Genomic DNA, 13,796 nt, shown 5'->3' with positions numbered 1-13,796 from the left:
TATCTATCTATCTATCTACCAAATCACAACAACTGTCGCCTCAAGGCGCTTTATATCGTATCAATTCAACACTGTTGTATTGTATGTCTGAGTATAGAGAAGGCATATTTCATATAACTAAGCATCACATAATCAGTATACGTAAGCTGAAAACGTTGCATGGCCTAATATGGAATGTAGGCCTATTCTCTAATACGACTTATGTAAATCTCTGACAAAACCAAATTGCCCAACTTTCCCCCCAAAAGCTTCTTTGTTACCACTCATTCTTTCCCCAGTAAATGCCATGTCTGCCTCGGGCCAGCAGTAATTTGATTAATTCACTAAACGGTAGCCAGACGGTAAGACCCTGCTCTCCTTCTTTTCCATTTATTTCACTATTAAGGTTTCATTTTAAACGATACTTTGTGGAACTCATTCATCTAACTTCGCTTAATACCATTTAATTTCAGTTTTCAAGTTAATAATGCACTGATGTTATTAATATTGGCTCAGTCGACTATTTGATTTGTTTTTATTGCTGGATGAGAATGCTATTCACTTATAATTGCATTATATTTTCATCCTTAGTGTGAATCCTGCAGCGAGGGCGCTGAACAGCTATCGAAGAGATGGAGATTTTTGTCTTTCTATTCTCATTTTCCGCCCTTGGCATCCTCTATGCCATGAACACCATCTCTGAGCTTCAAGAGTAAGTCATTAAATTTACTGATTTCTTATCACCTTAATACATACAGTCTTTCCCATGAAATCAGTGTAACACGTTATATATTATTCACTCACAACACATGGATTTTTAAACTATGAGAATATTTGTTAATATACAGTAATGTTAGAAATCCTTCCAGTATCACTGGGTGACAGCTGGTATACTTTTTTACCACTAGAGGACTCTGTAAGCTTAAAACTCAAACTACATTAGTACTGGTGACTGTTTTATACAGTATGTATAACAAGCTGAGGAATCCTTGACCATATTCAACCCCGTACATTCTATGACATCAGTTTAAAGAGTGTATATGCTAGTTGTGCAAACTCTTTCAAGCTAACATTTCTTGAAGGGAAAGGAGAAACTAAAAGGGAGCAAATAGAAGGCAGAGTTTGTGGGCATAATGATATGACTGATATGATGATGGGGGTAATTGCTTTTCTAAGCTCTAAGGAATCACGTTCTCATTCAAGGCGTATCTGTTGTGCCTGTTTATTAGGATACTGTCTTTATAAGATTGTCAGCAGCTGATGGATAAACATTATAATGCTTTAGACTGAATAAACAAAGATGGTGATAAAATGCATGTTTTAGTCTTCCCTCACCCACAAAGCATTTCAGCAGAATTTTTTATTCTTCCTATGTGAATATGTCTCCACACAGACATTTATTTATTTATTTATTTGCCCATGTGGACACTGACAGTCAATATGGACTGCGCAGACGAGTTTGATAAATTACTCTTGACATACAATACGCCTTGTGCTCTTCCACTCCACAAACAAACGGTATTGTGTGCATAAATCTTCCTGTACTGTTGAATTGCAGGGGTAGCTAGGGAGCTTGCCTTTGGTCTCATAGCATTTGTTTTCCTTCTGTGAGCACACACTGTGAGTTTTGTGAGGATGCAATGTTGTTTACTAGGAGATACCTTGAGCACATTAATCTTTTCCAGTGTAAGGCGAGGTACCTTTGACCAGTAAACATGGAGGGCAATGCTGAACTAACATGGCCTTAGCTTGCTGCATCCCACACCTCTGCCTATGATTGATTAAAGTTTGTAAAGATGTGCTTTTAGCTACTACACCAAGAGAAATGGCAGATGTATACTGACTGTGGGAAAGTACGTACGTATATATATATATATATATATATATATATATATATATATATATATATATATATATAGATAGATAGATAGATATATAGATATAGATATATAGATATAGATATATATCAAAGATAGCTTGCTATCTAAAAGTATCAGCAGTGAGATTGTGTTAAAAATATGGATATTTTCTTATGTAACAGTGACATTTCTCTGTTTCCACAGGCCTTATGTGATTCTGGAGATTGGTGTTGCTGTGCTGGTGATTGTGTTTCTGTTCTACTTCCTCATCACTCGTGGCAACGCACCTAAAGACTTCTTATTCTTTGGTAATCAACGCAAATATGTGCATTTCCCAACTTACTTGCGTTGCATTTCCAAATACACTATGGAATTTTAATGACTGCTATGCATTGTTCCAACTCCCACAAAAGGATTTACAGAAGCGTGAAAACATGAATTGTATTCAGTGTGATTTCACCTGATATGTTAAAAGCAGCTTAGACTGATTAGGCTCAGAGCAAAGGTTTACCAGGCTTTTCTAAAGCGTGACTGACCCAAACGCTCCCTGCAGACTGACAACCCTCACAGCTCTTGCACTTACTTAACCTTTTAGCTATTCTTTTGAAGTTTTTGATTGCTTCTTAAGAAAAAAGGTCACAGCTATTTCGTAATACAGGACACGGTCGTTGCTCCTGTATAGTAGAATCTGGATTGCCCTACTGACTCAGTCTGAACAATTTGAGGACCTTTGTATTCACTATGGTCATATAACAATAGCAGCTTGTGCACTTTTCCTGCAAGTTTAAAGAATTCTAAAATATTTTGTGCTGTAATGTGAATTAGTGTGACCGGTCAAATTGAGCTTCCTCTCTACCCCAGGGTTCCCCCCTCAAATTGATCCCTGCAGCAGATGCTAGGGGCTAGGCTATTTGGGCGGAAATTTTAAACTATTGGCAGTAGGTGCTCAAGGCAGTGCTGGTATTGTCTATAAGAGCCAAAACATTAAATGAAAAGAAGTGGCAGGCTTTTCTCATTGCTAGAGGGCCACAATCTCTCTGCTATATCACCTCTTAGATCTCAGAGATAAACCTAGTGGAGCTCCTCAGGATTACACGAGGGAGACAATATGTGAAACAGTGGTTTCTGTATAGAAACACAGCTTCTGCAGTGCCCAGGTGGTAGATCATTGCAATGGCTTTCACAGGTGTTCTCTTTTAATTGACTTAAACTGCAGACGTGTATTTTTTTCTATATATCAACGATTATACCCACTTTATCCTGTACAGGGGGCTGTAGCCTGCACATATTAGTACTGGGCAACATGGAAGTTTGTAACTGTGATCCAGATAGTCAGCTAACTTACAATGAAACAATACAATAAAGTAGAAAACCAACAAAAAACCTAATAAACTTGAGGCTGTTCATAGATGTTTGAGAACCTGGAGAATAACCACACAAACACAGAGACAATTTGGAAAATCCACACAGAAAGGCTCTAGTTGATCAGCAGACTCAAACCCACAAGCACTTGCAACAGTGCACAATGCATAAATGGAAGTAGCAATCTAATCAGCAGTACAGTATGTACAAACAGCAGTTCGCAATGTGTAGAAGTTGGCTGTTGTATTGTATAATAATTGCTATGCTGTGCTGTAGAATAGCAATCATTTATTCTGTCACAATAACTCTACCAGATGGTCTACCAAAAGTCATGCTGCTACTCAGTGGCATTCACAATCACATCATTTCCAAGCCAATTAGATCACACCTAAGATAAAATCTGGACATCTGGAAAGGGAGTTGCTGGTCAATTGTTTTATAATGAAACATACTGTGTGCAAATGATACTGAAGGGCACATTGCATTCTGTTATTTTAGTGCTGCAATATGGGTCTAAAGCAACACTTCAGACTTTGTAATTTCTCAAAGAGAGCTTGGATAGAATGTAAACTGTAGTATTAATAATAGTTCATAACAACAGCGTTATTGTTACAGTTTATATTAATAGTAAGCCCTCCATGCCAATAATGTGTATGTGTGGCTTCATTCTTAAATATTGTTTGCTAGACGTGACATTTCAGTTCTCCTGGGTCTTTAACCTAAGGACAGAAGTCTGTTCACCGTGGACTCGATTTAAGCACGCCTACAGTCTGCCTCGTTGGTCAAGACTTAATTTTCTCCCCAAGCTGTTCCATTAATCAATCACCTGCCATTTGAAGGAAAACCTTTTAAATAAAAAAAAAACAATGAAAAAGGCTCAGAAAATCTAGAAAGATTTGATGTCATGTTCTAATATACTTTTTCAGGTGTCAGAATATGCAAAAAGAGTAACTTTTAAAATTATAGTGCCTTCAAAGCGAGCAAAGCTGCTTAACCTTCCAAGTTTTTCAAGGTTCTAAAGATATTGTAACACTTACACACATACCCAGGCACAGAGCTGAAATAACAGGGCTTCTGGTATGAAGCACACAGGTTAGCCTTTTAAATATCCATTAAATCATTTTTTCCCCCACAGTTTTTGCTGAGTTTTCCTTCACGTGTATCATTGACCTAACAAGTGCTCTGGAATATGATGGCATTATTTCTGGCTTTATGGAGTTTTACCAGAAGACGGTAGGTTTTATTCTTATTCTTATTATTCTTATTTATTAACATTTAAAATTCTGAAATTCTAAAAAAAAAAAACCACCCAACAAACACTGATCAAAGCACAAATGGGGCGATCGTGACTCAAGAGTTGGGAGTTCGCCTTGTAATCGGAAGGTTGCCGGTTCGAGCCCCAGCTTGTCTCGGTCATTGTGTCCTTGGGCAAGACACTTCACCCGTTGCCTACTGGTGGTGCCAGTGTCCGGCAGCCTCGCCTCTGTCAGTGCGCCCCAGGGTGGCTGTGGCTACAATGTAGCTTGCCATCACCAGTGTGTGAATGTGTGGATGACTGGATATGTAAAGTGCTTTGGGGTCCTTAGGGACTAGTAAAGCGCTATATAAATACAGGCCATTTACAAATAACCATGCTAAGCAAACATGATAATGCATATGACATTTGCAATGCATGCTGTGAGGTATGTACTTATGTACAAATTCTGTGTTTCAGGGAGAGCCCTATCTGGGAACGTCGTATGGCATCATGATGTGTTACTGGGATGGAATAGCACACTTTATCATGTACCTGATGATGATCAGCAGAATAACAGACAGGTGGGTGATGCTAAAGTCACATCACATAATGTCTGCATTAAATGACAATAGAGAGAGATCTACAGGGTAGGGTCCCTTTCAAAATGCGAAAACACACACAGGATGGTATGAAAACTGTCTGTGTATACAGTCTAAAAGCAGTAGGAATGCATTTCAGTGCAAAGATAAACTTTTCTTTTACAGCATAAGTCAAGCTTCAGGCGTATCTTTTTCCTGTATTTGAGCTTTTCTAAAGAAATAGTAACTGAGCCAATGATGCGTTTCACTTTAGAAATTCATGGGTGGATTTATCACATAAATCCCAGACAACGGCTCGAGAAAAAAAGATTAAAAAAAATAAATAAAAAAGAAAGCCTCCTCTTGAGTGAGTTAGTCATAAAGTGCAGCCAGTGAGTTCAAGAGTTCAGGGGGAGCACTGCCTTGGGGATGGCGCTATCATGGATATTAAATCCTCTTTTAAACAATGTCAGCCTTTTGTCACTTTAGAAAGTGAGCTAGGCATTGTGTTATCTGTAGGATGGATATAAGAAGTTCTCAAATATCATTTATTTAAACTTACCCAGCCTTGAAATTTAACATATAACTTTCCATCTCATTTGATCTCTTTGGTCTTTTTTCCTGTATTTTTCTTTTTCTCTCACAGGAAAGCCTACCGCACTCTGGGCCTGTTCTGGGCTGGCTCTTTGTGTGCCAACATGAGTGTGTTTATTGTCGGGATAGTGGCAGGTGAGCCGCATCTTCAATCCGCTTTCTGTCTGTCCCACGATGACAAGCTTTAATCAGGCAAACATCTGCCCTGCCTTGTACCATCAGTGTCACAGTTCAGCCTGCCAACTAAACACACATGCCCCGTGTCTCGCCTGCCGTCACAACCTCACAGAACAAAGCAGCAAACAGACTTAAAGCATCTGTTGTTGGCATTTCAAACTGCATACATAAGCGTCAGAAGCCCAGACTTGTCTGGAGGCAACGTGATGTTCTCTCTGTTATGTTAGCATCGATACGCTGCACGTCTCTCTTTTGCCTCGAGTATCACAATTGAGGTTTTAATAGAAAGCTTAATTGCTCGTTTACATTAAGATGTTTACAGGCGGTGTTTGTATGGTTAAGTGCATGCTGACAATAAGTGTCTATCTTTCTCTTTGTGGCAGGTAAATATGGGTCAGAGATCCATCCAGCCTTCTGGCTCAATTTTCTCTTTCTTTTGATGCCTGTGTTGGGAGCAATCGTTCTATTCACTCGGCCAAAAGATAGACCGCTCATTGGTGGATACAATGTAAGTACAGAACATGAATAATTAGACATTTATACGATTGCGGAGGGCTTTAGAGGTGCATTGTTGCTCAGGTGAATGTGATCCAAACAATGAAAAATCAGTGCGACTGTTAGTGTAGTTAGAGTGGTGTGCTTGCTGAATCTGTTAGTGTTTTAAAAACAACTATAATTTCTATCATATTATCTAGTATTTTGTTCCAGTTGAGTCTTAAAGGGCCTCAGTTCTGCAGATTTCCAGTTCCATGTTATCATTGTTGGACTGTACTAGAATTACCTAGCATAACTCACAGTTAAAATAATGCTTCTTATTCTGATCCCCAGTGCATTCCTTCTGTGAAACGAGCTATTTTAACTCACTGGCACCATTCCTTTAACTCAGCTTTCTGCTTCCATGCTATCCTCACAGTCAGAGTTGATACAAAAAACATAGATGAAACTCAACATTTAGACACCTGAGCCATGATTGTTTGATTGCACATTTATATCTTAGCCAGGGGGAAGTTGTATTTGAGCTATAACTTGTTGTGGTCTTCATTTTAGTTCAAGTTAGGCTGACTTAATTTAAAGCACCTGCAATCAATACTTTTCATAGTGAAGGAGAAGGAAGTGAATATATTTGTTTTGAGTCCTCTTCACATATCGACAAATTCTTAACATTCCACAGGCCCAGCACGCTCAGAGCCTGAAGCTGATCTGGCGTCCTTTGGACATCATTCTGCTGGCTCTCCTGTTAGCCGCCATGGCCTTCACCGTCCTGAGAGGCTTGGTTAGTATGTCACATCTAAAATTCTAAAGAGATTTTAATGAAGGACTACAACTGTAGTTTTAAAAGAAAGTGAAAAAAGACAACAGGTGATAAGAAGCATCATCTTATTAGAAAAGCTGGAGTTAAAATAATAGTATTTTATAAGACATATATAATATGTAGGTTATGAAGTGCTTGTCAGGTCACATCTAGTCATATGATCTTTTCCCCTGGATTCAGTGCATCTCGTTTCTTTATTGGTCTTTTCTGTGACTGACTTAAAATAGCTCAGTAATCATACTCCTTAAGCCTGGCAATACAGCAACTACCTATGTAAATCCACATTAATTGACACTGATCACATTTCCTCCTTCACATAACCAAGAGTCCAGTTTATTTTATGCTAAAAGCTCTAAAAAAGTAGGCATATTAATATTTATAGAAGTCGACCAGCTCTTGTTATTACTGCAATGTCGATACTTCCAGGTCACTTCACTCAGTTGGGAAACTTTCTAAACAAAATTGATTGTTTTGGACACTCCTGCTCAAGGTGCAGTCAAACAACTCTGACAGCTTCTTCACTCCTGGAAGACAGACAGACTTAAAAAGAGGGTAGACAAGGGAGTGGGAGATTTAGAGACGGTGTGACACAGTGCAGGCAGAAACTCACGAACCCCTCAGTATACAGTGAATAAACATGTTTTCCAAAATGTCAAAGAATTCCTTTAACCATGCTCAGTGTGTTATTCCGTTTAGTCACATTAACAAATCTTCTCTGGATGTTCATTTTGTTATTTTGACAGGGGAAGAGAATCGTTCAGATCTACACATTGGTATTTTACGCTCAGTGTTGGGGAGTAACGGAATACATGTACCGCCGTTACGTATTTAAAATACAAAATATGAGTAACTGTATTCCGTTACAGTTACCGTTTAAAAAGGTGGTATTCAGAATACAGTTACTTTGTTGAAATAAATGGATTACACGGCGGTACTTCCCTGTTTCATATTGTCGCGGGTCAGGCCTGTTTTGGTTTTGTTTGACAGCTACGTTCTGTTGTTCCAGGTGGCAACGTTGCGGTTGCCATGGTTACAGGGTAACGCTCTCTCTCTGCGTGTTTCCTGGGTGAGAGAGGCCTTTTTGTTGTTGTTGTTGTTGTGCTAAGCTAACAGGCAGAATGCTACAGGTATAGCTCTAAAGAATGTAGCATCATGGGCAGTGTAGTCCGTGCTGCAGGGAGAATGGACTGCCATACACGTTATGTGTCTGTGAGCACGAGGAGGGAGAAAAAGGAAAAGCACGAGTTATTGTCGAGCAAAAACGGGAGCTGGAAGCATGTAAATATAATAATAACCACTGCAGCCAAGAAGAGTGCCCGACGAGCCCAGGTGTAAGCTATTAAGACTCGACTGTGTTGTGTTTTCAATAAGTTCCGTTGGAGCAGCCTTTCAACGTCTCTCGCAAGCAAAGTTGACCCACACAACAAAGTAAAGCTAGTTTTCGGCTACGAGCCCGACATGGAACCCGACGTATTAGCCAGAGGTCCCTTTACTACGGTTCGGAGCCGCGGACCTTCAGTAACAGTAATAAATCACAGCAATAGTACATTCATGTAGTTGTAAACAGCATGATAATATATTAAGTAATCCAAAGTATTCAGAATACGTTACTCTCATTGAGTAACGTAACGGAATACGTTACAGAATACATTTTGGGGCATGTATTCTGTATTCTGTAATGGAATACATTTTAAAAGTAACCTCCCCAACACTGTTTACGCTGTTCTCTTAAACTGAACTACACTGTAAGGTTTTTCTATCATGTTGTTTGCTCTCTGTAGGTGGCTCTGGACTCTCCACTTGAAGCCTGTTCCATATACCTGAAGCAGTATGAACCTTACCTGAAGGATCCTGTGGGCTACCCTAGAGTTATGGTGGGTGTTTTATTTTCTCACCACACTCAGCCTTTCTGCCTGCCGTTGCTGGAACACCTGAAAGCTCTTCTCCAGTCCATTTTAAATAACAAGCCACATAATGGACCTCTGCTTTCATGGATCTCACTATGAGCGTGCTGGAAGCTTGCCCTTATCTCCCCCCACTCTTTCAACTCGCAGCTGATTACAAGGCCCTTTTTCATCATTACAGCAATAACGAGCGTGGGTTGAGAGGCCAGCGGATCTTTGTGTCTGTCTTTCATTTGGTTAAGATGGATAACATATTATTACTTTGACGGGCATTGGTCTGCTGTCTTTTTATTTTCTTCCTCTGACCCTGTGTAGCCGTGGGTTTTGTTGTGCTTTGTTTGGCATACATGGCTTTGTCAATAGGTTATCCAAAGACCTTGTCTGGACTGCAGTCCAGGCACAATTGAGAGTCAATGATCAGACAGATGAACCGCATGCTGAGAACTTGATAAGGTAATCCCTGCCCAAAGCCTCCCATCAGCATCTCGCTGGGCGGGAGGAAGATGCGTGTGCAGCATGTGGAAGTGCGTCTTGTTTAGCAATGCTCGCAGATCTGTGTTTGTGTGTGACTGCCAAGGCTTTGTGGGCATGTGCAAAGAAATCAAATGAAGTTTGGCTCACTGGGCAATCCTGCTCAGTTTCTGAACTAACTGACCTCTTTATTCATTGATGATGATGAATGATATGCGACAGATTACTGTGGCTGCACTAAGAAGGCATTTTAACAAAAGACTGAAGGGCATATATGATTGGCTTTCAGGCCCCGAGCTCAACTCATTAGAATTCATCTGGACCTAAGACCGAGAATGAAAGGAAACCGTTCACTGGTAATTTGAGGCTTTTATAAAGTGGGAAACAGGCTTTCATGCACCAAATATTTTAAGTTGAAGGTCAAGACTCTCTCTGTAACGACCCTTGTGTGGAAATGGTAATTTGTGCTGAGGGTGAAAATTTGCGTTAGAGAGCATGCATAGCTGAGACGCAGCAAAACACTGCAGTGCTAAAGTTAACGATTTTAATGATTTCAGTATTTTCTTTTGATTATTTTTGTCTCTTCGTTTTAATTATTGAATTAATTGTACATTCATCCAATGTATGCAGTTCAACTGTGGGATAAAAGGTTAAATTAACCCCCAGGATATAACTGGAAGGGACAAAGCGGAGTATTTTAATTGTGATACCTGCCAATACTAATTCTCTTAGGTTTTATTTCGATTAGTGCTACTTTTCTGCAGCACATTAAAGGGCGCTCTGTGTTTGCATTTTGAGGCTTAAGCAGCCCTCTTTCTGTATTCACTGTGAGTAGCTGAAGTGCGATGTGGGCCAGTGGAGACTGAGGATGTACTGTATTAATTGTCTGCTGGACTGTTGGTCAGGGCTCAACAACAACACTGACTGACAGTGATGGAATAATCTTTCAGCTCTGTTGGGCACATCCAACCATATCCTGTGCAATATATCCTGGAATATACAAGATATTATAGAGAGAGACTACCTACTGTGAGAAAGATACATTTTTAGTATTGTGAAATATGATATGAAATCATATTATTAGACTAATGGTGCAAGCTTTTTTTTTTTTTTTACCCTAGATGCTGCACCTGTTCTTTTATGCACTACCCCTGCTGGGTGCTTCTGTTTATGGTCTCCTCAAGCCTGGGTGCACATGGATGCCGGACTGGACCATCTTTCTTGCCGGAGCTATGATCCAGGTAACGCCACCAGAGGACAGACAGTAAATAAAGAAAATTGCTATGAATACATAGGTCATACAGGTCTTTGCATACTGACGCGAGATTCACTGACAGTTTTCTGCATTGGAAGCTGCTGCGATAATTGCTGCCTCTGACCTATTACAGTTTTCCATCTGCCGTTTATGTTAAATAGGAAGCGGTCCAACACATGTCAGGGCAATTAACTCCATCTAGTGAGCTTTCATATTTCTAAAAATGACCTGGTCTACATTTATCCTTTGAAGCATATTCTCTGTAACAAACAAGCTGGTGGTGCTTTCTCTCCATATTGCTCTGACAGAAAGATTGGAGCCATGAGAAGAGAAACTACTAGATTAAAGCCTTTTTGCACACTCTCTGTCTTCTAAGCCAACTCCCAGTTAGACATAAAGATGGCATTTTCAGATGTCGTTTATCTTTTTTGTTAGTAGCTTTATCTTGTGTATTTTAATAGACTAATAACAGTGGAAAAAATAGTTTAGAATTTTTGGAAAGAAATACTGAGGCCTCAAGTTATCTGTCATGAGTGTGCAGAGAGAGTAAGAGACGAGTAAAAGCTGATATGTAAAGTAATGTCCTCCTATATGCAAACAGTTTGACCTCTTATTTCTCTTTCTCCTTTCAGTGCCAGTGGACCCACATCGGGGGATTCCTCCACCCTCGCACCACAGCGCCGTATCGCATTCCAAGTGATGCTTTCTGGTTGGTGCTGGCAGCTAACTTGGTCTATGCAGCCACTCCCGTCCTTGTGGCCCTGCGGGTCTACACCAACCCCTATTTCTTCCTAAAAATTGCTCCCTTCCCTGGGCAAACAGGTTTGCCAATCAGCGAAGAGAAAGACACCAAGTATAAACTGAAATGATCATTTTTAATCTTCTCTGACCTTTGGAGGTAATTACTTATCTGATGATTCATGAAGAACTTTGAAAGGCCATGTTTCAAAATGCCAAAATACAACTTATTTTGCTGAACGTCTGTGGATTTATTGGTTATTTCTTTGCTTTCAGCATCTTTTCCTCATATTATATGCATAAACAGTAAAACCACAAATTGGTCAATGTCAATACCATCATCTATACATTACCATGGCAGCAGAAAGCTTGTATAGGAAAAGCAGGAGTATTTGGAGCCACTTGGATGTATACTGAGACAACTCATCAGCTCACGTTTTTGGAGTGCCATAATAGGGGTTAACTCGTTTAGTTTATAGTAATATATTTAAGTAAGTAACAGGTTGAATTTAATTAAGATAATGTGCCTACATGATGAAATGCAGACTTCTTCTTCTTCTTCTTGTGTTGACAAATATTGCATAGAGTAAAATAAAGTGGAGAGTAGAGCAAAACGTCAATGTTCTGTCAGCTACTGAACGTGATGTGGCAGCTGGTGCATAGAAAGGTATCAAATGAGCCATCCGCTGATTTGAACTGTCACAGATCAGCCTGTGGGCTGAGCTTAACTACAACAGCTTGAACTAAAGCTTTATTCAGTTTGCTGAATTACACAAAATTAGGTACAGATATCCATGGCCTCAAAACGATGAAAATAATCGGCAATGACAATCATTCGAGTTTTTCTCAAAAAAAAAAAAAAGGAAAAAAAAGCCAGTTCATTAAAAATGTACAGGGTCCACAAGATCAGTGCACTACATCAGCCCAGCTTCTATGGACTTCTGCGCCCTCTGTTTACTTATATTTGGCTGGTTCTTTGAAAATTAGCTTTTGTAGAAAACTGATTTGATTTGTAATTCAGTTCAATTCAATTTATTTATACAGTGACAAAATCACAGCAACAGTCGCCTCAAGGCATTTTATATTGTAAGGTAGACAATACTACAATAACAAATAGAGAGAAAAACCCAGCAATCATATGACCTCCTATGAGCAAGGACTTTGGCGACAGTGGGAAGGAAAAACTCCCTTTTAACCAGTAGAAACCTCCAGCAGAAGCAGGCTCAGGGAGGGGCTGGTTGGTGTGAGAGTCTGACTCAATGCAGAGATTCAGTATCATATTACATCTGTTTACATAGATTTAATTTGACAGATTCACTGTCTACTCTGCACAGAATAACCGACATACCTCTTTCTTTACTGGCAGAGTACCTTTCGAAGGTTTGCCGATATGTTGCAATTTCAAGCACAGTTTCACTCCAAGCACCGTGTGGGTAGTTTTAAAGTTACGATTGGGAGATGAAGAATTAAATATTTGCTGCACCTGATGATTTTACTCATCGTTCTGGAGGGCATTTTTGCCATTTAAAAAAATGACACGCTATGACCTGTAAAAGATACAGACGTGCAGCAGGACAACGCTCAAAGAAAAACAGCCGACTCTTCAGAGAGGTGCAGAGCTGAGGCGTTGGAGTCATAACACAGTCCAATCTTAACAAACAGAAAACATGTAAATAAAAAAGACTTACATTTCCTGAACATACCATATTCCCTCACAAATACAAACCCTTAAATCTGCTTAAGATATCAGAGAAGAGAGAAGTTTCAAAACTTGTATAACAATAATATTTGATAGTATTTTTCAAGTTCCAAGTATTCCATATGGTACTTCTCTTTACATGCAGGGGCTGCTAAGAACTAATTTTTGATATTTTTATTTTGTCACAGATGCTAAAATACAGAGAGCAATGATACCTATTTGTGTGGACTGAATCTAAATAAAACCATTATGGTGAAAAGAACACTGCACCAGTAATTTAACTCATGTTTGGCTCTTTTATGAGATCGACTGATGATCTGATCAACTTTATACATGTTTCAAAGTATGGAAAAACTTTTTATTATATTTTCGCACAAAAGTGAGATGTCACACTGAGCTAACTGACATCTTGCAGTATGCTATATAACTGAGACTCCATATGCTCACCTTTTCCCACCCAGCGTCACTGGAGCCAGGGCAGATCATTACTCTGGGACTGAGTGGCAAGGATGTGCCGACAGCTGTTGTCACTCAGTCACTCTGGTGAATATACACAACTAATTTTAAAAAGACATTCGTTCTCTCAGAATAGCAGGAACACGAGACACGCCTCTACTGTTCTGCATTCTGT

The 13,796-nt window shown here is 39.5% G+C and overlaps 1 protein-coding gene across 1 annotated transcript; it reads left to right on the top strand.

Annotated features, from left to right (window-relative positions):
• Positions 1 to 244: 244 nt before the first annotated feature.
• tm6sf2b (transmembrane 6 superfamily member 2b) lies at positions 245 to 11,706 on the top strand. The gene is made up of 11 exons (XM_085152485.1): positions 245 to 341; positions 571 to 691; positions 2,043 to 2,146; positions 4,336 to 4,433; positions 4,915 to 5,018; positions 5,662 to 5,744; positions 6,170 to 6,294; positions 6,958 to 7,059; positions 8,880 to 8,972; positions 10,595 to 10,714; positions 11,361 to 11,706. Exons 2-11 carry the CDS (start codon positions 612 to 614, stop codon positions 11,595 to 11,597), a joined length of 1,146 nt encoding a protein of 381 aa, XP_085008611.1. The 5' UTR covers positions 245 to 341; positions 571 to 611; the 3' UTR covers positions 11,598 to 11,706.
• The last annotated feature ends 2,090 nt before the right edge of the window (positions 11,707 to 13,796 follow it).

This window comes from Neolamprologus multifasciatus, chromosome 23, assembly GCF_963576455.1.
Source record: "Neolamprologus multifasciatus chromosome 23, fNeoMul1.2, whole genome shotgun sequence".
Lineage (NCBI taxonomy): Eukaryota > Metazoa > Chordata > Actinopteri > Cichliformes > Cichlidae > Neolamprologus > Neolamprologus multifasciatus.
Note: the sequence above shows the minus strand (reverse complement) of the source record. Positions and strands in the feature narration are given on the sequence as shown.